At 55.2% G+C, this 25,361-nt stretch overlaps 1 protein-coding gene across 1 annotated transcript; it reads left to right on the top strand.

Annotated features, from left to right (window-relative positions):
* Window positions 1-1,099: 1,099 nt before the first annotated feature.
* Pald1 (phosphatase domain containing paladin 1) lies at window positions 1,100-25,361 on the top strand. Its single transcript, XM_036167160.1, has 17 exons — window positions 1,100-1,394; window positions 2,335-2,552; window positions 5,321-5,423; window positions 6,752-6,931; window positions 8,008-8,172; window positions 8,982-9,142; window positions 9,294-9,369; window positions 10,125-10,276; window positions 10,559-10,658; window positions 10,806-10,910; window positions 13,700-13,795; window positions 14,147-14,275; window positions 14,670-14,786; window positions 14,866-15,021; window positions 15,335-15,517; window positions 22,298-22,453; window positions 24,851-25,361. Exons 1-17 carry the CDS (start codon window positions 1,377-1,379, stop codon window positions 25,001-25,003), a joined length of 2,268 nt encoding a protein of 755 aa, XP_036023053.1. The 5' UTR covers window positions 1,100-1,376; the 3' UTR covers window positions 25,004-25,361.

Below are 25,361 nucleotides of genomic sequence, written 5' to 3'. Positions count from 1 at the left end.
CTAAGACGTCCCACAAGGGCCTGGGAGCCCACTCACTCACGCCCCTGCCATGCTGACCACTGTCCTCAGCAGTGTTCTGATTATCAGTACCACTGACCTTTGCAACCTTGGGTGCCTCTGTGTCACTGTGTAATAGGATGTCTACACGTCTTAAAGGCCCGTTCAGTTTTCAAAGGATGCTGCCCACCCTCACTGCTTGTTCTGCCAGCTGTGCACATCTGCATCATCTGCTGGCTGTCCTTGCAGGCTACCAGCTGGGGCCTGTCATTGTCTATGAGCCCAAGTCAAGGAGGAATAGAGGCAAAGGGTGGGTGGGGTAGAGCCCGTCCTGTGGGAATGGGCCTGGGCTTGGCCTGTGGCAGCTGTGGCCGGCAATGGATTCATGCCCGGTTCCCTCTTTTCCTATTGGAGCTGTGTCACTCACATCCCTTTGGCCCAGGCTGCTGGGAGGAGGCCTGGGAAACTTCAGTGTGGAGGCTAGCAGCTGGAGGGGCTGCTGAAGAAGAGACAGAGAGTTCTCTTTCTGTGGCGCATCGGCTGGGGTCCACCGAGAAGCCCTGCTTTGTGAGCTACCTGATTTCCTATTCAGGAATATAAAGGTTCATTCTTCCTACCTTTGAGGGGTGGGGGATCGAGCAGTGTCTCCAGAGCCAGGGAGATGGGCTCTTATACACAGGTGTGGGGTGGTCACCAGGACTGTCGGAGGCTCCTGGGAGTTTTCAAGGATGCTGAGGCTAAAGAAAACAGGGGGCCTTTCTGTATGAGACAAGAACTGTCAGTAGTAGGAGAAGGTTCTAGCAGGGCAGAGGAGATGGTCAGTTTCTCCCTGAGTGCCCAGGACAAGAGATAGCTCCGGGGAAGGATCCCCCGTATACAGTGTTGGGAGGTATAAGGAGAGTGTACTTGGGCACTGTGAGCTCTAGGTCGGGTCTAAGGACTGCAGACTGATTTGCCTGCCTTTGTGCTGACCCCCACTGTTCACATCTCTGGGTGCCATTGCAATGATGAAAGGGTGGTGTGGGCCTGAGGGGTGGGTGGGTGTGGTCAGGAGCAGACAGTACCCATGATGCGCAGCTGGGAGAGTTGCCGTGTTTTAGGCTACAAAGCAGGCTATCTCCCAAGTGTAAAAGGGTGTAGGGGGGCTACCAGGATCCCCCTACCCACAGTACTGTCAGTGCCATGTGTGATGCCCGTGGCCACAGAGTTCCTAGAAACTCCCATGACCCCCCCTCTGCCATGTCTGCAACTCTCTGTGGGATACCCAGCCTCCTTTTTTTCTGGCAGACCCCAAGCCTCACGCCATCCTCCAGCTCTTCAACCGTGGCCATAGCCCTTGAACGTTAACCTCAGCCTGGCCAGACCCATTTCCTTCCCGGATGCCTAGCTTTCTGCGGGTGAGAAAGCGCTGCCCCCTCTCCCAAAGGCCGAGGATGCCGATCAGATGTTGGTGTGGGGTTCTGAGGCTGCTGATCCCTTTGAACACTTCATCCGATGGAAGCTCACCTAGTTGAGCTCATTCTAGGAAGCTCATGGGTAGACTGTCTTCCTGTGTGCCTGCCTTGCCACAATGACGCAGAGGAGATGAGGACGGCCCAGGGCCTGTTCCTGTCCAAAGCCCTCTCCACCCAGCTTCATCTCCTAGTCTCTGAGCCTAGAAGTCCTGAACCACCATCACCTCTGTGGGCAGCTGTCCTTTCCTGACTGTACCCCATGTCACCCCATGATATGGCTGAGCTACACCTCAGTCCCTCAGCCCTTCTTTTTCTTGCTTTCTTTCTTTTTTTTTTTCAATTATTTTCCTGAACATGTTCAGGGCTTTAATTTTTCTAAACTTATTTTCATGTATATGGATATCTTGCCTGCATGTATGTGTCTGTGCACTACATGTTGGTGCCTATAGAGTCCAGAAGAGGGTGTCAAGTCCCCTGGGACAGTTGTGAGCTGCTGTGTGGGTTCAGAGAATTGAACCCGGGTCCTCTGGAAGAGCAGCCAGTACTCTTAACCTCTGAGCCATCTCCCTAGTCCCTCTTAGTGGCCAGCGCAGCCTGCTCCCCCCACCACCCTTGGGGGGTCCTGACTTAGTTTCCCAGGCCCCTTTCCTCTCTTGGCTCTAGTTACCTCTTTAGAGCACACAGGGAACAGAGATGGGCCCAGGAGGCTCTGGGAGAAGCCTCCCTACGTAGCTGGAGCTGGTCCTTAGGTGTCTCTGTGTAGAACTCTGCCACAGCGTCAGCTTAGCAAGGTGCCCCTGAGAGTCTGTGTCTGCAGCCGTGATGGGGATTGCTTCTTAATGGGTTTCCTGCCCCTCTCAACTGTGTGTCCTCTTCCCTGCAGGTCTGGGGTCCTGAGGTGGCTGGCAGACAGACTATGGGTACAACGGCGAGCGCGGCCCAGCAGACAGTCTCGGCTGGCTCCTCCTTAGAGGGCCTGCAAGGCGGCAGCGCCATGGATGGCAGGCATTCCCTCAGCGTGCAGTCCTTCCATACCACAAGCTTGCACAACAGCAAGGCCAAGTCCATCATCCCCAACAAGGTGGCCCCTGTTGTGATCACGTGAGTATCAGGGGACACGTGAGCATGTTCCTGGAAGCCGTGGCCTTGGGAGGGTGGGGAACCGGTGTGCACTTAATGCTCACAGACAAAGGCTTCCAGTTTTGTGGCTGAAAACACCAAGTCTCACCCAGAGAGGTTAGGCAGTATTTCTGGAATCACACAGCAAGCAGGTTGTAGGGCCGAGTCTCTTGTGAGTCTCTGGTTCTGTGTTGCTTACCCATGTGCACAGTGCCAGAAGCCTGGGGATGGAAGACTGGCCAAAGGAACTTCCTTTTTACTACTTCTCCCCAGACCCCATTTTTTTTTTTTTAAGACAGGGTCTCACTATGTAGCCTGAGCTGGCCTAGGACTTGCCATGTAGACCAGGCTGTCCTTTATCACAGAGATCCACTTGCCTGTGGCTCTTAAGTGCCACAATGCCCCATAGTAGCTTCTTTTTGGGGGGCCCTGGGCTGGAAAGCTGGGAGATTCTCCTCCATGCTCCAGCCGGGGCCTCCAGGAACACTGAGGGAGGAGGCAGAGGTTCGCTCTTGTTAGCATGCTTTCAGCAACCTGGACACAGAAGCATCCAGGAGGGCCAGGAAGGACGGACATCTGTGTGTGGATGAAGGAGTGGGTACTTCTGGGAGCCAGAGACAGGGAATGCAGGGACCCTGGGTCTGCCTCCTGGGGAGCCAGAAGCCTTGTTCTTCTCACCACACCTGTCCACCGTGCTTCCTCATCTCTGGACCTTCCTGGAACGCAGGAAGAAGGACATGGGGCTCTAAGAATGAAATACATTCCACATATGAATTTGGCAGAGACCTAGGAGATGGGCTTTCTGTGTAAAGAAGATGGTGGGTAGAGTGATCAGGCTGCCAGCCCCAGGGCTTGGCAGGAAAGCAGTAATTACCATAAATTACTGTGTTTGGGATGAAGGCAGAAAAGAAATGTCACACAAAAGTGACCTGACAGACAGTGAAAGTTAGTTTGGGTTGCTGGGTGGTGTAGTGATGCATGACTTTAATCCCAGCATTTGGCAGGCAGAGGCAAATGGATCTCTGTAAGTTCAAGACCAGACTGGTCAACATAGTTAATTCCAGGACAGCCAGGGCTACATAGTGAGACTGTATCTTTAAACAAACAAACAAACAAGCAAGCAAACAAACACACAGACAGAGAAAGAAAGAAAGGAAGGAAGGAAGGAAGGAAGGAAGGAAGGAAGGAAGGAAGGAAGGAAGAAAGGAAGAGAAAGAGAAAGAAAGGCAGGCAGTTTGGATGTTGAAGGCAGCCTTGGGAAAAGCAGGTCTGGAGCCTGGGCTCTGCCTCTCTGGGCCTCAGTTTCCTCAACAGCATAAGCAGAGATGACAGGGGAAATGTGGGACAGGGGACTGGGTCATGTGGCTCAGACAGTTACTGGCTACCTGAAAATGTCCGGCAGGAATGGACCGTGCTTGCGGCCCTCCTTGGGTTGCAGACTGTTTGAGGTGGAAGGGACCTTACAGAGCATTCAGTAGAGGCACCAGCTTACTGCATCCTGCAGGCCAAATCTGGCCCACCACCTGCTGATGTAAATAAAGTTTTATTGGTCCACCGTTAGGCCCATCCACTTGTATATCACCTGTTGATATCTAATGCTTCAGTGGCAGAATTGCCAGGCTGGAGCAGAGCCTGCATGACCCACAAAGTCAGAAATGATGGCTCTCAATCCTTTGCAGGAAAGGTTTGCAGAGCCCTGGTCACGGCAGATAGATGTGAAAACTGAGTTGGATAGGAAAATGGGTTTCAGGGAGGCAGAGGGTGGGCCACTGTGAAGGGTTAACAAGGTAGAGGCAGAGCAGGAGCAGGCCCCCAACTCATGCCGCTGTCCCCCTACCCCACCCATTTGCCCACTACTTCCAGCAGGCAGATGTTTTGTATGGAGCCCCCAGCACGAGAGCCTGGGCTCTGGCAGGGAGGTCTCGTGCACTGGTACAGTGGCAGTGTGGCTTTGTGTCTTGAGTACACAGACATCCTGCTTTAGTCATTGTGTCTTTACCTAGCTTCCTGTCTGCGGAAATCATCATGGGTGTCTTTAAACAGCTGGTATGTGGTCAGGCCTATTGTGAATGATTACTAGGCCTGAGGAATCGAAACACCCTGTAAACAGCCAGGGTCGAGACTCACTTTTAGAGTTTGTGGCCTGAACCACACTGGACTCTAGGACTGGAAGTGTGGGTGCCATCCAATGTCAGTGTCTTCATCAGGGTCCAGGTTAGATTATCATAACAAAGTATTGCCCATACAGAATGCTTGAATCAAGATGGATACTCACCTCTCATTTGGGTGTCCAGGCTGGTTTGGCAGACCATGACCATGCAGGGTCCCCCAGCGTTTTTACCATAATTTCATCAGCGTGTGCCTCTGTCTTTTGGAACAAATGTTCTACTTATGCCGGGGTGGGGGTGCGGGGGTGGGGGCAGGGGGTGGGAGGAGCAAAAGACACACTTAGAAGGCATCCCCCCCTTTGGGAGTGGCCCAGAATTTGCCCCCCTCCCCACTCCCAGGCATCTCATTGGCCAGAGCTTAATCACAGGAAGACAGCTAGCTGCAAGGGAGGCTGGGAAATGTAGTCTGCAGTGGGGGTCGCCCAGGTCTCCGGCTCAGTCAGTTCTGGTGTTCTGTGTGTGGTGAGGATGAAGGGGCAGCTGCACGGGTGGGGGTGAGATGGCTTTGCCGTGGGGTCTGGTGGCGGTGTCAGGGACCGACACAAAGGCTGTCTGACTCAGTTCTCACCGTGCCCCTGGCAGATACAACTGCAAAGAGGAGTTCCAGATCCATGATGAGCTGCTCAAGGCCCATTACAGGATGGGCAGGCTCTCAGATGCCACCCCTGAGCACTACCTAGTGCAGGTGAGGGCAGCCCTACCCACCCACCCACCCACCCCACCCCACCCCACCCCACCCCACCCCACCCACTCACCCTCTTCTCTGCTTCTTCTCCACTTCCACCCTCTCTGGCTCTGTCTTTGTCTCTCGGTCCGTCTTTGGAACTCAGGGCCTTTTTCATACGCTAGGCAAGTGTTCCCCCACTGAGCCATGCCCCAGCCCCTCAGCTCTTCTGAACCACTCACTCATGCAGTCTTCTCACCTTTCAGGGGGCCTGGCCCCAGACTCTAGCTCCCGCCCCCTTTCCCAGCCCCCCGTCTGGTATTCTCCATCTTCTTGTAGACTGGTGGTTCTCTACCTTTCTAATGCTGTGACCCTTGAATACAGTTCCTGATGTCGTGCTGACACCCCCCCCCCCAACTATAACATTGTCATTGCTACTTCAGGACTGTGATCTTGCTACTGTTATGAATCATAATGGAAATATCTTTGGAGACAAGACTCACCGAAGGGGTCCCGACCCATAGGTTGAGAACCACTGTAAAAAGAGTTTAAAAACTCTGAAACTTAAGAGTTTTAGAATTTATTGGATTTAGCTCCCTTCCCCCAAACCCCCAATGTCTCATGGGGTTAAAAAGTCCAGAGACCTGCTGTTTTAAAATCTGTTGTTTGGTACTGTTGTCCCCTGAACAGCGGTGGGGGAGCAGTGTGTAGGACTGGCTAGCTACTGGGTGACTGGCTGGCTCGCTGGCTGCATGGTAACCATTGTGGAAGTTTCTGGTTTGTCTGGGAGCACAGGTCTCACTCCTTGTCTGTTAGGCAAGGGTCACAGGAGATGTCCCAGGATTCTGGTGTGTCCAGGAATGAGCTCTTGAGCAGCGAGGTTTCTGGTCTTTTCTCCGTATTCACTGTGTGTCATTTCACTGCAGTCTGGAATCCTTGGCACTGGTAGGGGCCCCCGGGAAGAGCTGGCCTAGTGATCTTCCGGCTCAATCCAGACATGACCCTTTTCCCACAAGCCTTGCTAAGAGCTCAGGGTGTCCTGCTGTCCTCCAGGGGACCTGCAGGCCCCCTTTGGAGCCAACTTTGGCTTGCAGTTCCAATCTCTGCTCTCTTCAAGGCCTGGCTGGCCCCAGGGCCACCTTCTAGGTGAAGCCTTCTTTGTTTTTCTGAACCAAACACCGTCGCTGTCACAGATGTCTGTCCCATGAATAGGAAAGCAGCTTGAGGGCCACGTTCTCACCCCCACCTCAAGTCCTCCCTCCCTGTCCCCTAGAGCCCAGGACACAGTTCTGCCTGAAGAGAACCCTTGCATCCCTGATTGATTGATCTGCTGTGATTCTCTCTGCCAGGGCCGCTATTTCCTGGTGCGTGACGTCACTGAGAAGATGGACACGCTGCGCACCTTGGGGAGCTGTGGGGCTCCCAACTTCCGGCAGGTGCAGGGCGGACTCCCTGTGTTTGGCATGGGACAGCCCAGCCTCCTGGGGTTCAGGAAGGTCCTGCAGAAACTCCAGAAGGACGGGCACAAGGTGAGCATGCTTTGTCCCAGGCTGGCCCTTGATGGCAAGAGGTGACTTCCGAGGCTCTGGAGTGGCTCACCTGGGGCTGGGAAGGGAGTGTGGTCTAGGCTAGGCCTCAACCTTCAGGCAGAAACTGGAGAGTGTTTATTATATTGTCCTGTTGGTGGGATGGGGCGTGGGGGGAGGCCTAGGGGGTGGGACTGCCCAAGGTCAGAAGCCTCTTGTACACCCCACCCTTGAGAGCCTTGGAGGAAGTGAGAGGTGACAAGTGTGCCACTTTCCAACTCCAGAGACTGCCACACAGTGGTCTTAGCTGACACCTAAATCTGTCAGCTCTATGAGGAAGGGCCCCATTTTACAGAGCGGGACACTGAGGTCCTGAGAGGGAAAGCGGCATTGTTCAAGGTCACGTGGCTCCTGTGTGGTACCCGAAGGCTCAGCCCCAGGCAATTAAGACCCCAGCGCCTGCTTTCAAAGGCTTCCTCTCACCTGCCTGACGAAGGTGGGATAAGGCCAAGGGGTTGCTGGGATCCTAGCTTCCTCAGCTGCGGCAGTGACTGTATGGGCCTGGGATGAGGTTGAGTGGACAGGGTCAAAAAGAAAGGCAGGGGGGCTGTGTGCAGGTCCTGTCTTCTCAGCGTGACCCTAGCTCAGCCAATGGCTGACTGCTTGGTGGAGAGGCCATGCTACCTGTTCTTTTGGGGAGCTGCTCTTTATCAGGCACTGATGTACGCAGGCCTCTGTGCTAGGTATTGTGGGCCTGTGGAAAAGGCCAGAATGTGATGTGCCCACCCAGAGAGAAAAGACAGACCTACGGACATGTTGATGGGGTGGAATGCAACAGAACTTGCTTGGAGACGGAAAAGACTGTTGGCCTATGGATTTTTGCTTGATTGAGGGGAGTTGGGGGCGGGGCAGGCAGCGTCGATTAGACGAAACTTCAGTTTCTTTAGGATTTCTGTTGAAGGGGCTGGTCCGGTGCTTCACCCTGGATGAGGGAGGAACTGTCTATCTGGATAAAGGCCTAGAGGCTGGACAGGGGCCGGGCGTCCGTGCACACAGGGGCAATGGTTTCTCTTTGACAGGAGTGCATCATCTTCTGTGTGCGGGAGGAGCCTGTGCTGTTCTTGCGCGCCGAGGAGGACTTCGTGTCCTACACACCTCGAGACAAGGAGAGCCTTCATGAGAACCTCAGGGGCCCTGGGCCAGGGGTCAAGGCTGAGAGCCTGGAGCTGGCCATCCGGAAAGAGGTGAGGGCCTGTGGGGTGCCGACGTGATGAGGGCGCTTCTCCCTCGCTGGCTGGCCTCAGATGTCTGTGCCGAGACTCCAGCCTGCTCTCCAGACGTGCCCCTGCAGCCATTCTGGGTGTGGGAGCCACTCAGCCTTTGCTGGCCCACACTCCCCGGCTTTTGTGCCCTGCTTGGGTGAGTGGTTGGCTGCACAGTTGACCTCTTGTTCCCAGCTGGCCTATTTCTGTCCGCCTCTCGCCATGTTGGTCCTCCTTCACTCCCTCCTGCCTGGTTTAGGGAGGGGTCTGGTCTGGTAAGGAGAGTAGGATGCCCGTGGCTGAAGTTTGGCTACTCACTGGTCACGCGGGGTCCTAAGGAGTCCTTGGCTGGGCCTGTCTCTGAGATTCCGGGGCCTCCTCTTCTCTCCCACACAAACCTGAGACACCACCACAGAGGTGTATGAATGGAATGTGGGGTCACAGAGATAGACGTATGTGGTCAAGTCCAGGCCTTGCAGGGGACCAGCCTCTCCCTGCCTTTCTTCTGCTTCAGCTGGCTGAGCCTCAGCTGGTCCTGGGATTCAGGTGGCTTAGTGCGTTTCTGTTGCCCCCTGGGCAGAGCTTTCTGACTGACCTCCATGGAGGTCATGGTCAGCCTATGCAGGTCTGGTTGCCCTCAGGCCTGATCTCTGAAGACAGGACAGAATACCTCTGGCTGTGCGGTTCTCCTCTTGAAGGAAAAGAAGCCCGTGTATAGCCTTGGGCAGGGACAATCAGGGCAGCCTAGGAAGCTCAGGTCACACCCCTCTGACTCCTGCATCTCACTCTAGATCCACGACTTTGCCCAGCTGAGAGAGAACACGTACCACGTGTACCACAACATAGAGGACCTGCGTGGGGAGCCGCACACTGTGGCCATCCGAGGTGAGGATGATGTGCACGTGACCGAGGAGGTGTATAAGCGGCCGCTGTTCCTGCAGCCCACCTACAGGTACCCGGAGCTGATGTCCTCTCTGGGCTGGCTCTCCAGCTGCCGCCTCAGTTTCCCCCTCTGCACCTCAGGCCTGTGCTTTGGGGATGAGGGCTTGAGCTGCTACCCAGAGTCGTTGCCTGGCTCATGGGCTGTTCTCCTCTCCTGGCAGGTATCACCGTCTCCCCCTGCCAGAGCAAGGGGCACCCCTGGAAGCCCAGTTTGATGCCTTTGTTAGTGTCCTCCGGGTAAGTGGGACCAAGGGGAATTCTGAGAGTGGGAGCCAGGAACAGGTGCTACTTCTTGGTTCCCATGGAGATGCTCAGGGTGATGGTGACCTCAGGCTGTCTCTGTGGACGTTTCGATCTGTGATATATATAGAGTCCAATATGTTGGGGTGTGGGTGGGGTCTGTGTCCTTATGTGTGCATATTTGCCCCCTTCTGCAGTGTGTGCACATGTGTCTGTGTGTGCACACGTACACCCGAGCACACATGCCACAGTTCTCTAATGCCAGCGTCTAGCACTGATGCCTGGAGGACCCAGTTCTGGCCATGGCTTGGCTGCCCACTCGCTGTGTGGTGTTGGAGACCCTTTCTCCTGTAACCCTCTCCTTCCTCCCTTCTGTCAAGCTTGAGTCTTGCCCCACAGGCTTGTTTGTTGATACTTACTGGGTACGGGAGGGAGCCTTTCGGTCCCAACTCATTTTGGGATCGTGCCCTAATTTGTCTTACATGGGGAGGGGCATCGGGTCAGTGTAGGGCCTGGGACCCTGTGAGTGTCTCCTGTTCCAGACCCCGTGAGATTCCTGGCCTGTTCTCTGAGTTCCCTTGAGGCTGGGCAGGGGCAGGACCTGAGGCCCTGGGAGCAGCTGGATCAGATCTGGCTGCGGGCTTGACATCAGAGGCCATGCTACTTGTCTGATCCCAACTTGACTAGGGCCTCAGTCTCGGGGTTTTCCCATCACACTCTTGCCTGATAGTCATTTGTGTTGCCTCCTGTAGGAGACCCCCAGCCTCCTGCGGCTCCGAGATACCCACGGGCTTCCCCCTGCTTTCCTGTTCAGCTGCCAGTCAGGTGTGGGCAGGACCAACCTGGGCATGGTCCTGGGTACCCTTGTGCTGTCCCACTACAGTAGAACCACCTCCCAGCCAGAGTGAGTGGCCGGGGTCCAGGCAGCAGAGGGGTGGGAAGGACAGGCGAGGAGAGGGCAAAGCCATCTCTAGGATGATGGGGCCACATCCAGAGGAACAGGCATGGTTGCCTTACTTGCCACAGATTTGCTTGGTGTGCTGGAGAGGCACCGGACCCTCCTGGGCCTTCATTTCCCCCAGTGAAATTCAGAAGGAGCCTGTAATCTGATGCCTCCCGGTGGCTGATGGGTAGCAGAGGGTTGCATGGCTGTCCCTCATCATGCTCCTGACTCCCACCTTGTCAGGGCTGCCTCCTTGCTGACCAAACCCCTGCCCATGGAGCAGTTTCAAGTGATTCAAGGCTTCATCAGCATGGTGCCCCAGGGGAGGAAGATGGTAGAGGAGGTGAGTGAGGGGCTGGGTCAGGACAGTGGGGGTGGTGGTAGGCAGTTGCTCCTGTCACTGGTATGTGTGTGTGTGTGTGTGTGTGTGTGTATCTCTTCCTCCCCCACGCCCCTTCTCTTTGACAGTCCTCTCCTGCTCTGGCCCTAGGTGGATCGAGCTGTCACTGCCTGTGCAGAGTTACATGACCTGAAGGAAGAGGTCCTAAAGAACCAGAGGAAGCTGGAAGACATCCGGCCAGAGAGCCCAGCACAGGTGAGGCCAGCAGGAGCATGCTGGACTCTGCCTGGGCCTGGGATTTTTCAGTCTGATGGTTCCTGGCTGTTGCTTCTCCATCGTCGGTCATTTCTGGAGGGGGTGGGGCGGGCAGCTGGACCGGCGGGAAGGACGAGGAAGAGGAAGTTTATTTTTTCTGAGCAGGTCTCTTGGCTGCAGAATAAACAGCGTGGACAGAGGGGCCTGCTGAGACCTCTGGACGCAGACATTTCCCAGATCATCACATCAGTCAGCTTCACGTTAGGGTGATGAGAAACCTGAGGCTGAGACCAGGACCTTGTGAACAGGAAAGGCTAGCCCGGGTGCCGCAGGCTTGTGGTCCCCACACAGCTGCTGAGGCAGGGGGACTGAGTTCGAGGGCAGCCTGGGCTGCATGGTGTGTTTCAGGCCAGCAGAGAGAGAAGAGGGGGGGAGAGAGAGAGAGAGAGAGAGAGAGAGAGAGAGAGAGAGAGAGAGAGAGAGAGAGAAAAGAGGGGAGAGCGAGCCCGTGGCTCATTGGTTCTGTTCTTCTGGCCAGCACATTATGGTGGGACAACACTTCTCACATCATGGCAAGGGGACAAAAAGGAAGAGGCAGAGGCAGCCAGCATCCTGCAGTCCCCTTTTGGAGCACATTTCCAGTGACCCCAAGAGCTCCTGCCAGGCCCTGTCCCTTAAGGAACCCGTCACCTTCCCACAGTGTCACCCCAGGACCCAGCCTTTAATCCAGGGACTTCTGGGGGACTTTGGGGATTCATACAGGAGGTCTTCTGACCAAAGGAAACTTCTGGAGCTTCCCTGGGAAGAGCGGGCTGTGTCCATCCCACAGTTCAGGAGTGCGGGGCTGGCCCGAAGCCCCTGCCCCTAGCTCTGGGGAGAAGAGGGGGCTGACAGTGTTTGTGTACGGTGTACGGAAAGAATCTTAACAATCTTTTCTTTCCTTAACACTTAAAAAAAAGTCCGTGAGGGCTGTGTCCCAAGATGGGAAAACTGAGAAACTAGAATCAGGAAAAGTGGCCGCGGCGGCACCTCATGGCGGCAGCTGCCCGGGCATTCTCTTTAACCACATTTGTGATTCTCGATGTAGCAGTGCCTTGTCTTAACGTGAATCCTTGGCATTTTTGTCACTGAGATTTTTAATGGCTCTGGCCGGTCAACCTGCCTCGGCCTGCCGAGTCAGAGTGGGGGGCTTCCGATCCCGCGGCCTGGTGTCACTTTACAGGGGTGGTGACTTGGGCATCTGCTCTGTGCTTCGGAGAGGACCGAATGTCACCTGCTGCTGTCACCAGACAGGCCCCAGTTGTCCAGCTGCGTCAGGACCCCATCCTGCCATTGCTATTCCCTGGGGCAGCTTCATCTTGCAACATTGTTTCGATTCCCCTCTGGCATCTGCAGTGGGGGTCATCAAAGACCAGCCTTATCTCCTAGTCTAGACCAGGGGTCGGGGGTCATCAGAGCTTGGCTCAGGGCCCAGGGCTCATGCTGTCATGCTGCCATGGCAACACAGAGCAGGTGTGACTGAGACTGTGCCCCCCCCATCTAGCATCCCCTCCCTCCCTCCCTCCCTTCTTTCCTTCCTTCTTTCCTCCCCTCCCTCCCTCCCTCCCTCCCTCCCTCCCTCCCTCCCTCCCTCCCTCCACTTATTTATTTATTTATTTTTGTGGTTTTTCGAGACCAGGTTTCTCTGTGTGGCTTTGGAGAGCTTTGTAGACCAGGCTGGCCTCGAACTCACATTGATCCGCCTGCCTCTGCCTCCCGAGTGCTGGAATTAAAGGCGTGCATCGCCACTGCCTGAGCTCACTCTTCAGCTTTCTGTAGAAAAGGCTGTGTAGCCCCTGGAGATTCCCAAAGATGGGGGTGGGGTGGGGTCCAGCTTTTCCATAGGCTCTGACCCTTCTCTCAGGCCAATTCAGCTTAGATCTCACTTGCCTTCTAGGTTACTGACCTGGCTGGAGAACCATGATGTTTGAGGGTCAAGGGGTGGGACTCAGGGCTCTCTCCCTAATGCTTGGAGGAGGTGGGGCTAGGGGTTAGGAGATAGGGAGGCCTGTCAGCTTTCAGCTGTGACTTGGAGGAAGCTGTTCTGTTGCTCTGAATTTCTGTTTTCCATGAATTAGGGGTGGCAAAAGGCCCCTGGAATGTCACTTCTGAGAGAGAGAGAGAGAGAGCATGTGTGTGTGTGTGCATGTGCGTGCGTGTGTGTGTGTTTGTGTGTGTGTGTGTGTGTGTGTTTGTGCACGCGCGTGTGTGTGGTGGGGGTGTGTGTGTGTGTGTGTGTGTGTCCTGTTCTTTTTTTTTTTTTTTTAATTTTTTGAGATAGGGTTTCTAACCTTGGCTGTCCTGGAACTCGCCCTGTAGAGCAGGCTGGCCTCGAACTCACAGAGATCCGCTTGTCCCTGCCTCCTGAGTGCTGGGATTAAAGGTGTATACTACCACCACCTGGCTTGTGTTCCTGATTCCCTCAAGAAAGGGAAAGGATGTCGGTGCTGGCTTCTACAGCCGCCCTGTTGTCTGCTCCTCACCCTCGTCCCGTCCCAGGCCTGGGAACCCGTCTGGAGAGGCAGCATTTGCTCTAGAGCCACCCTTGCTCAGTGTGGTCACCACAGAGTTCTGTGCTACCCATAAACCACGACAAATGGGATAGACACGTGGAAGGACTTCCAGCCTGGCAGAACTGCCATGGAGCTAGAGAGCATGCCTTCTGGGATTTCCTACTCCTCTATAGCGGCTGGAGGGCAGCTCCACATTTAACACCCCGCATCTCCCTCCCTTCCCCCGCCTGTCCTTAGGAAAGTGGTACCCAGCATGCTGTCCAACAGAGGGCGCTGCGGAGCCTGGAGCTGTACTTCTACCTGATCCTGTTTAACTACTACCTGCATGAGCAGGTGGGGATGAGGGAGCACCAATCTTCCCACCCCAGCAACAGGGACCCCATGGGATGGGGAATGGCGTGGCATTGTGTGTGTTGGTCCCCAAGGAAGGTTGGGAGCGCCAGAAGGGGTCCAGATGAGTGTTGTTTCTGCCCCCACCCCATGGCCCCTTTTCCTTCCCAACCCAGGCCTAGACTCCATCTTGGTTAGGGCAGCGAACATCCTGGTCCTCCCTCACCCACTTGTTTTCCCCCTGGACCACAAGGACACTGAAATTTTGGGGCTCCCTTTCTGTGGTTAGGCAGGGAGGGCCCAAGAAGGCCCCACGCCCCTCAGTGCCCTGTCTCTCTTGGCCTTGGGCTGCAGTACCCCCTGGCCTTTGCCCTCAGTTTCAGTCGATGGCTGTGTACCCACCCTGAGCTGTACCGTCTGCCCGTGACGCTGAGTTCAGTGGGGCCCATGGCCCCTGGGGACCTCATCGCCAAGGGCTCCCTGGTGAGTGGCTGTGTCTGGGGAGTGGGCTGGGCTGAGGAGTTCTAGATTCCTGTAGGGCTTGGGAAGTATTGCGGGGCTGGGGGGTGGGGGTGGGGGTAGGGGGGTGGTAGGCGTCTTGTGTGAGCAGAATGTGCCACCTTCAGGTGCCATGTGCTGTCTCTTTAGTCTCAAAACCCAGAGCTTTGACAACAGTCAGATTGGACTGTAAGGTATCAGAGCTGGCGCTATCTGGAGGGTATGCATCATCACATCCCTGCCAGGACACCAATAAGGCTGTGGTGTCCAACCATGTATGCCCTACACCCAGTAGGCCAATGTTCCCACCCCACACTTGCTCACTGAGGCTGGATATGGTTGGTAACTATGGACTTCAGGCTTGGTGTCCTTCCTACAGGAAGCAGACGATCTTGTTTCCCCGGATGAGCTCAGCACCGTCAGAGAGATGGATGTAGCCAACTTCCGGCGTGTACCCCGCATGCCCATCTATGGCACCGCCCAGCCCAGTGCCAAGGTGCCCGCTCCCAGGCCCAGGTCCAAACATGGGGCAGGGAAAAGGCTAGCCCTGGCCCTGATGGCCCCTCATCTCCTAGGCTCTAGGCAGCATCCTGGCCTACCTGTCTGATGCCAAGAGGAAGCTACGGCAGGTGGTCTGGATCAACCTGAGGGAGGAAGTTGTACTGGAGTGTGATGGTCACATCCACAGCCTGTGGCCACCCGGACCAACCCTGGCCCCTGAGCAGCTGGAGGTAAGGTTTCTGGCTTTTTGCATGGTCTGCATGGGAGGCGCTCTTTGAGAGAGAAGGGGGATGAGGGAGAGCCAGAGGGCCCTGCACTCCTCTTGGGTAGATTGAGAAGCTAGGGCTCAGATGATTCAGGCAGCTTTGCTCCAGGTCTGTTCTTGTGTTCCCATGTCCCCCTACTCCTGTGGCTTTTCTGCCCTCTGGGGTGGTTCCGACCTGAGGTTGGAGCTGGGAAGCCAGCACCTGTCATGGATCCAGCAGGCTCCTGCCTCTCAGGCCTGTCTCAGTGGCCTCTGCCCTCTGTCCTGCCCCCATCCAGGCCCTGGAGGCCCAGCTGAAGACCCACCTGAGTGCTCCTGCCCCCAACACGAAGAACCCTACCACCCCCAGGTTCCAGAAGTGCCTGACCACACAGGAGGTCTTCAGCCAGCACCAGGGGGCCTGCCTTGGCCTTACCTACCACCGTGTTCCCATACCAGACTTCTGCGCCCCACGGGAGGAGGTGAGGGGCCGGGCCTCTGGGGACCAGATCTCTCTTCCTCTTCTCTGGCCTGGGAAGAGCAGCTCAACTCTATAATGGGGCCAGGGGATTGTCTAATGGGGTCCATATGTGGCTTCAGAAGCTTGTTCCCATTGTGTGTGTGTGTGTGTGTGTATGTGCAAGTGCACATACCCATTCATTGTATATTTTACCTGCATATGCTTTGTGTTGTGGGGCCAGTGTGTGTATGTCTTGTGTTGTAAGCATGTGTACCATATGTTACAGGGAAGGGGGTGTTTGAGTCCTCTGAGCTGTCCTCTGACCTCTGTACACACACACACACACACACACACACACACACACACACGCATTAAAAACAAACAAACAAACCTGCCTCACATGGAAAAAGAAAAGGAAAGAAAGAAAGTCTCTTGAGGTTGGGGTGGAGATGAGGTGGCTGGGGCCAGTATGAGAAGCCCAGGCCCTACTGAGGTATTCCAACATGGCCACCAGCCCACAGGTTGACTACCCGTGAATCAGTTGTTTCCTTTTAGACTTGGAGAGGGAAAGATATTTCTGACAGAAACCAAGGGTAGGCTTTAGAGGAAGCCAGGCTAGAAGCATTAATGCCAGCAGGCATTTTCCTTGGCCTTGGCTGGTGACAGTTTGGTTTTTTTTTTCTCCCGAGTCAGGGTTTCTTTGTGTAACTCTGACTGTCCTGGAACTCGCTCTACAGACCAGGTTGGTTTCGAACTCACAGAGATCCACCTGCCTCTGCCTTCCGAGTGCTGGGACTAAAGGTGTGCGCCAACACCTCAGGTGAAGCAGTCATGCTTACCGTTCTGTATTTGAAACGGCTTACTGTACCTTCTTCGGTCTTCCATCCGGAAAGAGTTTGAGGAAAAGCTGAGGCAGCGGTGGCTGCAGCTGCCCCATTGCTCTCCACAGGATACTTTACAGAAACCACACTGCTTTGACTGAGTTTTCTGAGAACTTAGAGCTTGTCCATTCTAGCCCTCAGAGAGGTAAGGAAGTCAGGGCAGGTTTTATTAGACCCATTTTACCGAGGAAGAAACTGGGGCCCGAGGGAGATTTGTACCTGGCTGGAAGTATCTTCTACGTTGTCCTATCCCCCTGCCCCTCCATGGTGACACTCAGGACCCAGGGGACAATTTCATGGCATCAGAAGGAGAAGGGATGTGAAGAAAGGAAGCCGTGGCTGCTTCTGTGTGCACTGTCTAATGGATGCAGAACAGGCCTAGCCAGCAGGAGCTACCGTGAGGCAGAGAGTTCCACTCAGTGCCCCAAAGACTAAAGTCATTTCCTAAGAAAAACAGGAAGTGAGATGGTTCAGGCTCAGGCGCCGAGGCCCTGGTGGGTCTCAGCCTCTCTAACACTCCGGCCCCACTGTCCCTGGAGACCTCATTCCAGTAGGTAATGAGTCTCCAGGGCCCAGCCCTGTAATTAGAGCAGCCTCAGAATGTCATACATACGCTGGCATAGAAGATGTGACAAGAGGAAAGTCTGCTTCCTTGGGCTCTTCACGGCCAGCTCAGAATAGAGCCAATGGAATCGGTGCGGCTGCCGAACGGAGTTTGTGTGCACGTGTGTGTGAGTGTTCACGAGTGTGTTTTGTTGTGTAAAGAGGGCCCCTGTCGGCCACTGATCCTCACTCCCCTTCCTTCCCACAATTGCTGACTGGGCTGGAAACCTTTTGGCCTTACAAGGGACTTTGGTGCTGTGCCTGGCAGGTTCTCTGTGTACCACTGGACTTAGCGGGGGTCCCAGGATCAACTCCGGCATCCCTTGCCCCAGGCCTCATCTCACGGAGACCTGCCTCTCTGCTTGTAGCTCTCACTGTCTGGGGAGGGCTTTGTTCATCGCCTAGGCCCACTTCCTCAGCCTGGCTCCCAGGCCCCTGCCACACACAGCAGGCCTCTGCAGTGTCTAGTGATGGCAGGTGGAATAAACATTTGCATAAATGGCAAACCTGTCTGTCTGCTGCCCCTCTGCTGCTTGGTCGGCTGGGATGGTCTTCCAAGACAAGCTGTTCTTCTCCAATGATGGAAGGGCCCTGGGGCATGGAGGTAGGCCAGGCAGGGACTGTCCCTGGGATGGGGTGGCTGGGAGCCTCTGGAGGAGGGTTGAAGGGGAGTGTGTGTGTTGGGGGAAGGGGTGTCCCAGCATCGTTCTAGAATCTAGATTCTCAAAGCTACTGGAAACTGCCTCTGGAGGAGACTACAGGGGAGAGCGCTCACTGGCCAGCCAAGGACTTGCTGCATCCCAAGCTCTAATGCAGACCTTCTGGGGTAGGCGTGAGGGCCAGAGAGGCAGAAAGCTGGTGGCAACCCCCACCCACCCTGGATGTCATCATTGTCATCATCGTTGTTTGGGGAGGCAGGTCCTACCTCCATGAAGCGATTAGAAACCCTGCCTTAAGTGTAGTTGGAGATCTTCTCTCCAGGTGCCACCAAGGCCCCGCTGTCCCACAACCCCGCGGTACCATAACCTACATATAAAATAATCATTCAGACACTTATATTACTTATAAACTATATGGCTGTGGCAGGCTTCTTGTTATCTAGTTCTTCTATCTTAAATTAACCCATTTCTATTAATCTATACTTTGCCACTTGGTTCGTTGCTTATCTGTACCTTACATCTTCCTTGTCCTGAGGGTGGCTGGCCGCATCTCCCTGCCCCAGCCTCCCACCTCCCAGAATTCTCTTCTTTCTTGTCCCGCCTATACTTCTTGCCTGGCCACTAGCCAAACAGCATTTTATTTATACAGAGTGATATCCACAGCACTTAAGGAAGGGTGATTCGGGCAGAAGGAACAGAGTGGCTGAAGGCCCAGAGGCTAGCCTCACGTTTACTCTTGAGCTCCCAGACAGCCATACTGACAGAGCTGGACCCTACATTCATACTAGACAGGCCAGAGGTGAAGCCTGTGGTCTGCACAGCCCTGGCATCTCTCCTGGGCCCCTTTTATTTTAGGTTTCAGTCCCAAGGGTCCAGGAACCCTTTGTCCAGCTTCATGGCAGCTAATGACAGCCTGGCCTGCTGGACCATTTAAAAACAGCTTGGCTATTTTTATGCACTGGAGGTGGCCGGGCGTCCCCTCCCGGAACTGTGCCAGCATGGGGTGCTTTTAAGGAAACTGGGCTGGGACAGGCAGATGGGCCATTGTCTCAAAATCACAGCCCTGTGGCCAGGGGCAGGATGTGTCCATGGGAACCTCTGGGGGTGCCAGGCAACATCCTCGCACAGCGTCTGAATTTAGAGATAATTCTACCCTTGGTGGTAAGGAGAAAGATTCCCTCTGCCCTTTGCCGGATGCACCTCAGACCTCATCCATCCTTGCTGGTGTCTTGGGTCAGTGCTGGTGTCTTGGGCCAGGGCTGTGGCCAGGTGAGAATGGGGCGTTTCTCCTGAGCCTTGGTTGGGAGCAGTTTAAAATGGCTTTTCCAAGGAGCACTGTGGGTGCCTCCCACCCTCCTGAAAACACTCCAGGGTCCAGAGGAGACTGGGAGAGGCGAGGCAGACTGAGGGATGGGGGCTATCGTTGACCCATGCAGTGTGGACCACCAGCTCACCATCCTGTGAGTCAAACACGGTGTCTGTGTTCGACTGTGTTGGCCACGTGCTTTACGTTTAAGTAAACTCCATATTTCTGTTCTTTTCTCTAACATCTGCTGCCTGTAATCAGAATTGATTTTTCAGAGCATGCGATGTTAATCCTTCAAATAGTGTGCAGCTGGTGCTCTTGGCCTGTGTATTCTGCAAGCAGCTGCTCTGGCCCTTCGTGTGTAGGACCGACCCTCTTGTCTCTTGTCTTGGCTTCTCCCAAGCTCTGGGCCCATGTCTTGGCTTCCCTTCCTGCTCCTGTGATAAGATACCCTGACAGAGGCACCTAAGGGAGAAAGGCTCTAATTGGCCTGTGGTTCCAGGATACAGCCCTCCACTGTGGGGAGGCAAGGCTGTAGGAATCTGAAGCAGCTGGTACCATCTCACCCGCCGTCAAGACCAGAGAGCGTTGAATTACTACACGGCAGTACTCGGCTAGCTCTGTCCCCTTTTCATGTATTGCAGGGCCTAGTGAATACAATGAATGAATACTGCACCGCCAGACATTCAGAGTGGCTTTCCTCATCTCCCCTAACGCAATTAAGATCCTCCCGGGCATGCCCACAGGCCAACCTAATCTAGACCATTCCTCACTGAGTCTCTCTTTCCAGGTGATTCTACATTGTGAGTCCACAACAATTGTGTCTTCCCTTGTTGCTAACCCGACCGTCTGAGCTGCCTCCTTTTCTACCCTGAGGACACACCTCCCTCCTGACCCCAGCTTACCTCCCTGGTGCCTGCTGCACCTTCTTCCTCACCCACCTTGTGGGGCACTTTCCTCTTTCTGCCCTTCCCCCTCCTTTCCTGACACAGCCACTGGAACCTTGGGTGGGGGGAGGGGAGGAGACGGCACTCACCCTTGTGGCTTCAGACCTGGACTTGGGGGCAGTGTGGGTCACAACCTACCTTCTCACCAGTTCCCTGAGATGTGGAGGCTAAGAGCAGAATCGCCGCCATCTTGTGAAGCTCACTGTCTCTCAGGGATCCAGGGCACTGTTGTTCTTATTCTCAAGCCCTTTCTGGTACCCTTTCCCTCCCAACACCCCCCACCCCGCTTCCCTCCCTAGGGTCCCCAGCTTTGCCAGTTACCACCCCTCCCATGCTCTCAAAGCTCAGTTGGTACTGTGTAGGCCCTCTCCAGCTGTGAGTTTTAGGATGCCGGGCCATGTCATGTCTGGGGTGGGGACAACCCTGGAGTTTTCCCAGAGTATGTAGGCCGGCACTGTGTGTGTTCATGGAAGGGCTTCCATCTGTGACCCAGCTGTTGGGAGAGCGGCCCTCCCCGGCCCCTTGGAGCTCACTGTGCCTGCCCACAGATAGTGCTGTCACTAGAAGGACATCCTGTGCCACACTTTTTTTCTAGAGCAGAGAGCCACAGTGGGCCTGGGTGGAGGCCTGAGGGTGTGAGGATCGGATACTATGGGTCTGGGTGGCCTTCCCCCTCTGGGACTCCTTCCCATAGCTGTGTGGGCAGCACATCCATGGTAGGTAGAGGAGGAGACTGGGATATGGAGGCAGACCACCCTACAGAGCGGGGCTGGCTGTGTGTCCCAGATCTTGTGAGTGTCCCTGGCCTGTTTCCCTGCTGAGGAGAACCTTGAAAGCATTCCAGTTTTTCAATGTCCCCTTTCTCTTGAGCCTGCATCTCCCACAGTGTCATCCTCCAACAGGCTACTGGCACTACCAAACCTTCAATGACTTCCAGTGTTAAATCCCATGGTGCCTACACCCCATCCCTCTGAGACTCTTATTCGCTGATCTGTGATGACTCCAGACACTTGTATGTTGTGGTTCTTATGAACAGTGAGGCTGTGAACCCCACTGTGGGGGGGGGCACCCCCACCTTTTTTTCCCAGGGTACTCTTGAGGAGTAAGGGATAAGAGATTTAGATAGAAATATAAAGAGAGACAGACAGATAGAAACACAGGAATTGTTTGCTCGGGAGGGCCTGGGTCAAAACCCACCGGTCCCTTCTGTCTCTTCTAAAAGGCTTTTAAAAAGGAATGTCAAGGGGTGGAGCAAAAGACCTCCCCCTAGCTCAGCCAAGTGCAGACCTTCCCAAATACCTGGTCACCATGCATGGGGTCAATCCATCCTCTTATGCAGCCCTGCTGGGTAAAGCAAGCTCAGATCTCACTAGGAAACCTCTGTGGGCTCCCACACAACACAGGTAGGATTAATGTCCTACACGATACTGTTGACATTCTCTTTTCTCCCAGGCTAGCAGGCTACAGCTCCTACACATATTCGTCACCATCCCTTACCTTCTTGCTGTTCCCATTGGTGCAGATTCTCACTCTCAGGCCATCCAGATTCCCGTCTTCCCTAGGGAACTTCCCATCCTTCAGCTTTGCCATCTCTGTTTTCTCCAGCGTGTGACCTGGTGCCATTTCCAGAGAAGGTGCCTCGAGGGAGCTCACTCAAGTGAGAGGTCCCACACTCCACCCACCTGGGCTCCCTCTACTACTGTTTTGGGTGGCCTTTTCCCCTCTCTTACCTGCCCCCAAACTTGGGGAGAGTGAGGGTGGACCTCTAAGGGCTGAGTGTCTGTCCCTGCCACCTCAGATCTAGAACCATGGAGACATAGGAAGTCAGGTAGGGGCCAGGTGGGGTCACATGTGAGATGGGCTTTCTCCCTTTCCTGGTCATAGAGGAGCTGATCCCCACCTCTGTGAGCCCAGACTGAGGAGGAGGTGGTAGAGGCTGCCTTAGTCAGAGCTCTTTGCCATTGCCCCCCTGCTGGCCATGATCAGAGCCCCGCATGCCCCCATGGAAATGCTAGGGGACTGGGAGAGAGGAGCCAGGCCTGGGAGACTAGGAGCCATGTTGACAGGAGCTGGCAACATGGTCCTAACTAGGGGACCCCAGGCTGGGCATCTCACCCTCTATACCTCAGATGTCCCCAGCTTTTCAGCAGACAGCCTGACTTTGGAGCAGCATGGTCTTTGGGGAAATAGAGGCCTTTCTTCTCAATAGGAAATGGATTTGAGACACCACCACCACCACCACCACCACCCACCCACCCACCTACCCTTAGGAACTGGTCCCCATGGGTCTCCTCTGTGGCCAAGCCAAGCAGCACTCCAGGCCTTGCCACTGAAATCACGCTGCTGGGCATGGAGGTGTTGTTATACGATGGGTCTCCATGCTGACACCATCCTCTTGTCCTCCAGGCAAAGGCCACCAAAGAGGCCCAGGAAGCTCGGAGATTGCAGCTGCGGAGCTTGCAGTATCTGGAGCGTTACATCTACCTGATACTCTTCAATGCCTACCTCCGCCTGGAGAAAGCCAGCTCCTGGCAGAGGCCCTTCAGCACCTGGATGCGGGAGGTGAGAGAGGATGCCGAGACTGATTATACGCCTGCCTCCCTTGGGGTGATGGGCAGGGCAGGCTGTATCTCTCCTCCCTGGTCCCTGAAGTGTACTCTGGAAGGACCCAGGTGACAGGCTCCCCCATGGAATGGGGAGAGTCCCACTCAGCTGTTGTGTCCCTTGCCTAGTGTCTCACCAGGCAGCCAGCCAGCCAGTAAGTGTGACAGCTGAGTCAGTGACTGGATGGGGGAGGGAGAGATGGGTGTGTGAAGGGCAGCCTGCCAGCTAGGAGCTTGCTCTCTGTGGCTCATGGCCAGCACTGCCTGGACGCCTGGGCACTTTGGTCCATTCTTCTGTTCGACTCCCATCTGTGCCCTAAAAAGGCCAAGAGCAAGGTTGTTTGTCCTGAACCTGTCTCCTTCCGCCCATGACCTTGGACAAGGTGGCCAGCCTTGTAAGTCGGCTGTCTTCGGTACTAGGATGGTGGCAATGGTGTTGGCGTCATCTGGGAAGGGGTAGGGACTCCGTGACATACCAGTCGTGCCTCTGCCTGACCTGGCAAGATCCAGGTGTGCTTTAGGTAAGAGAGGCCTTGAGGAGGTTCAAGGATAAAGCGGCAGATAAAACGGCAATTCCACAGAGTCTGTCTGATAGTCAAAAGGGATTTATACTGGGTTAATCCATAATATGTACAAGGGAGTTAGTGGCAAGATCCAGGAGGGGCGGGGCACAGTCCGACGTGGTTCTCTGGAGAACTCTGCCTTGGTCCGCAGTACCAGCATCCAGCACCCAAGACCACGAGGTAGCCAAGAGAGCAAGCATGTATGCATTCCAGGTCTTAAGGGCCCCCCCTTGGCCACGCCCCATGGGGGGCAGGTACCTAGCAGTTACCTGCTGCCTGCTAGGGGTGGTGCTTCAGGGATAAAGCATTGACAACCACCCCGACATCGATTTATGGTTGTCATGGGAACTGGTCGTTGGTGCCTGTCTTCCTGTGGCCCCCATGACCCCTCTTTGCTTGGACTTCCGATCCCTCCTGGCACCTGCTGGTCAAGAGAGAGAGAGGAAAGCAGCCTGTAATTACCCCTCAGCCAGGGAGCTGGCCCTGTCAACCTCACCATCCATCAGTCATTCTAATCTGGATTCAAGTCCACAGTGAGCTAGTTACCAGGATGTGAGTGGGTGGAGAGCAGGAACCAGGAACTCAGAGTGGGCACAGGACAGGTGCAGGGCCTCAGGACTGGATGGACACGTGTTCAGGGAACAGACGGGGATGTGGGGATGGGGGCTGCAGGCTGCAGGAGATGCACTTTGGGGCTGGTCTCAGGCGTCAATGTGGTAAAGCATGGGAAATGAATCTTTGTACTTAAGGGTGAGTATTGAGTGAGAAGACCTGACGAGGGCCGTGTTGAGACCACCTTGGTGGGCAGGCCCAGACTTGGCTTCTTCCTTTGAGCCCTGGGGTAGAATATAGGTGGGAGGGTCTCCTGTAGCCCAGGCTGGTCTCAAATGGGCCATATAGCTGAGGATGACCTTGAACTTCTGATCTTCCTGCCTCCACCTTCCCGGGATGACCGTGTTTACCACCATGCCAAGTTGGATTAAATATTGCTGGGGCTCAAACCCAAGGGCTTCATGCTTGCCAGGCAAGTTCTCTGCTAGCAGCTACATCTCCAGCCCGGGGGCGGGGACACTTTCTTCCTGAGTTCTTCTTGGACAGAGAAACCTAGGGCTGGGGCGCCTTGCTCTGCCCCCCATCGCCCTCTCGCGCGGGATGTGGAAGGATATTGAGGGAGAGATGCTGGTTTAGGCAGGAGTGTGACTCTAACTCAGGTGACATCAGCCCCTCTCCTGGACAGGCCAAGGCTGGAGCAAGGGTCCCTGGGGACAGCGAGAGGGGCAGCAGCATCTCTTTACTCTGAGTGGAGTTGTCTCAAGAAGGTATAGGGGATGGTTGGAGCCTGGGGCCAAGGGCCAGGCTACTGGGCCACCAGCTCTGTGTTGAGCGTCCAGAGCAGAGAAAGCCAAGCTGGCTGATCTCCCAGACAATGGGAAGGACTGCCATCTGCTCTGGCATCCACACTTCTACGGCCTTTCTGCCCAGATGTGGTTTGTTGGAGCGGCCAGGCCAGTGCTGCTGAGGTCTCCCAGGCATGCCCAGGGCCCCGTGTACTCGCACAGCCTGCTCCATGCAATCCCAGGAGAGAAGACTTGTCAGTGACCCTCTCACAAAGCAGTTATAGACAGATAGACAGATAGACACGCAAACTTGTGGTAGCTGCTGAGCTGGCCGAGGGAAGCTCTGGGCCCCGGACTCACCCATGTGCCTCAGAGCTCAGCCATGAGCTTGGCAGGAAAGTAGGCCAGATGATGCCTCACTCCCCTGAAGTTCTGCCCCATCTCTGCCCTCTCCAGGTGGCAACCAAAGCTGGCATATACGAGATCCTCAACCAACTGGGCTTCCCTGAGCTGGAAAGCGTGGAAGACCAGCCCCTGTCAAGGCTCCGCCACCGCTGGCGGGAACAGAGCCGAGACCCCGAGGCCTGTGACGTTGGGGACTTCCTGTAGACCTTCTTCTTGCTCCATGACAGGCAGGCTGGGGGGCCTGAGGCTCTCGTGGCTCCAGATGAACACTGGCCAGCTTCCTGGAGAGAGAGCTCCAGGGGCCAAGAGAGCCTTTGGAAAGAGGTGTTTGTAGGATGTCTAGATGGCACAGCCATCCTCTGTAAACTCTTGGGGTCTGGAATGGCCTCTGGCAAGGCCCAGCATGTGTACCTCACAGACCAGCTAGCGAACAAGCCTCCAGGGAGCCCGCTCCCCACACAGCCGGTCACCACACTGTCCTCTTCTGACTGTTGGTCATCAGACTGCCTAGGTGGGCAGCAGGCTGGCCATGTTCGGTTTTGTTTTTTTTTTTTTGGGGGGG

Source organism: Onychomys torridus, chromosome 18, assembly GCF_903995425.1.
Source record: "Onychomys torridus chromosome 18, mOncTor1.1, whole genome shotgun sequence".
NCBI classification, from domain to species: domain Eukaryota; kingdom Metazoa; phylum Chordata; class Mammalia; order Rodentia; family Cricetidae; genus Onychomys; species Onychomys torridus.
This window is presented reverse-complemented; position numbering and strand designations above follow the sequence as displayed.

Excerpts from the sequence above, each read along its gene's own strand:
- Pald1 (XM_036167160.1), top strand. Across the intron at positions 9,370-10,124 it reads CCTTTGTTAGTGTCCTCCGG|GAGACCCCCAGCCTCCTGCG; the intron begins GTAAGTGGGACC and ends TGCCTCCTGTAG. Across the intron at positions 10,659-10,805 it reads GGAGGAAGATGGTAGAGGAG|GTGGATCGAGCTGTCACTGC; the intron begins GTGAGTGAGGGG and ends CTCTGGCCCTAG.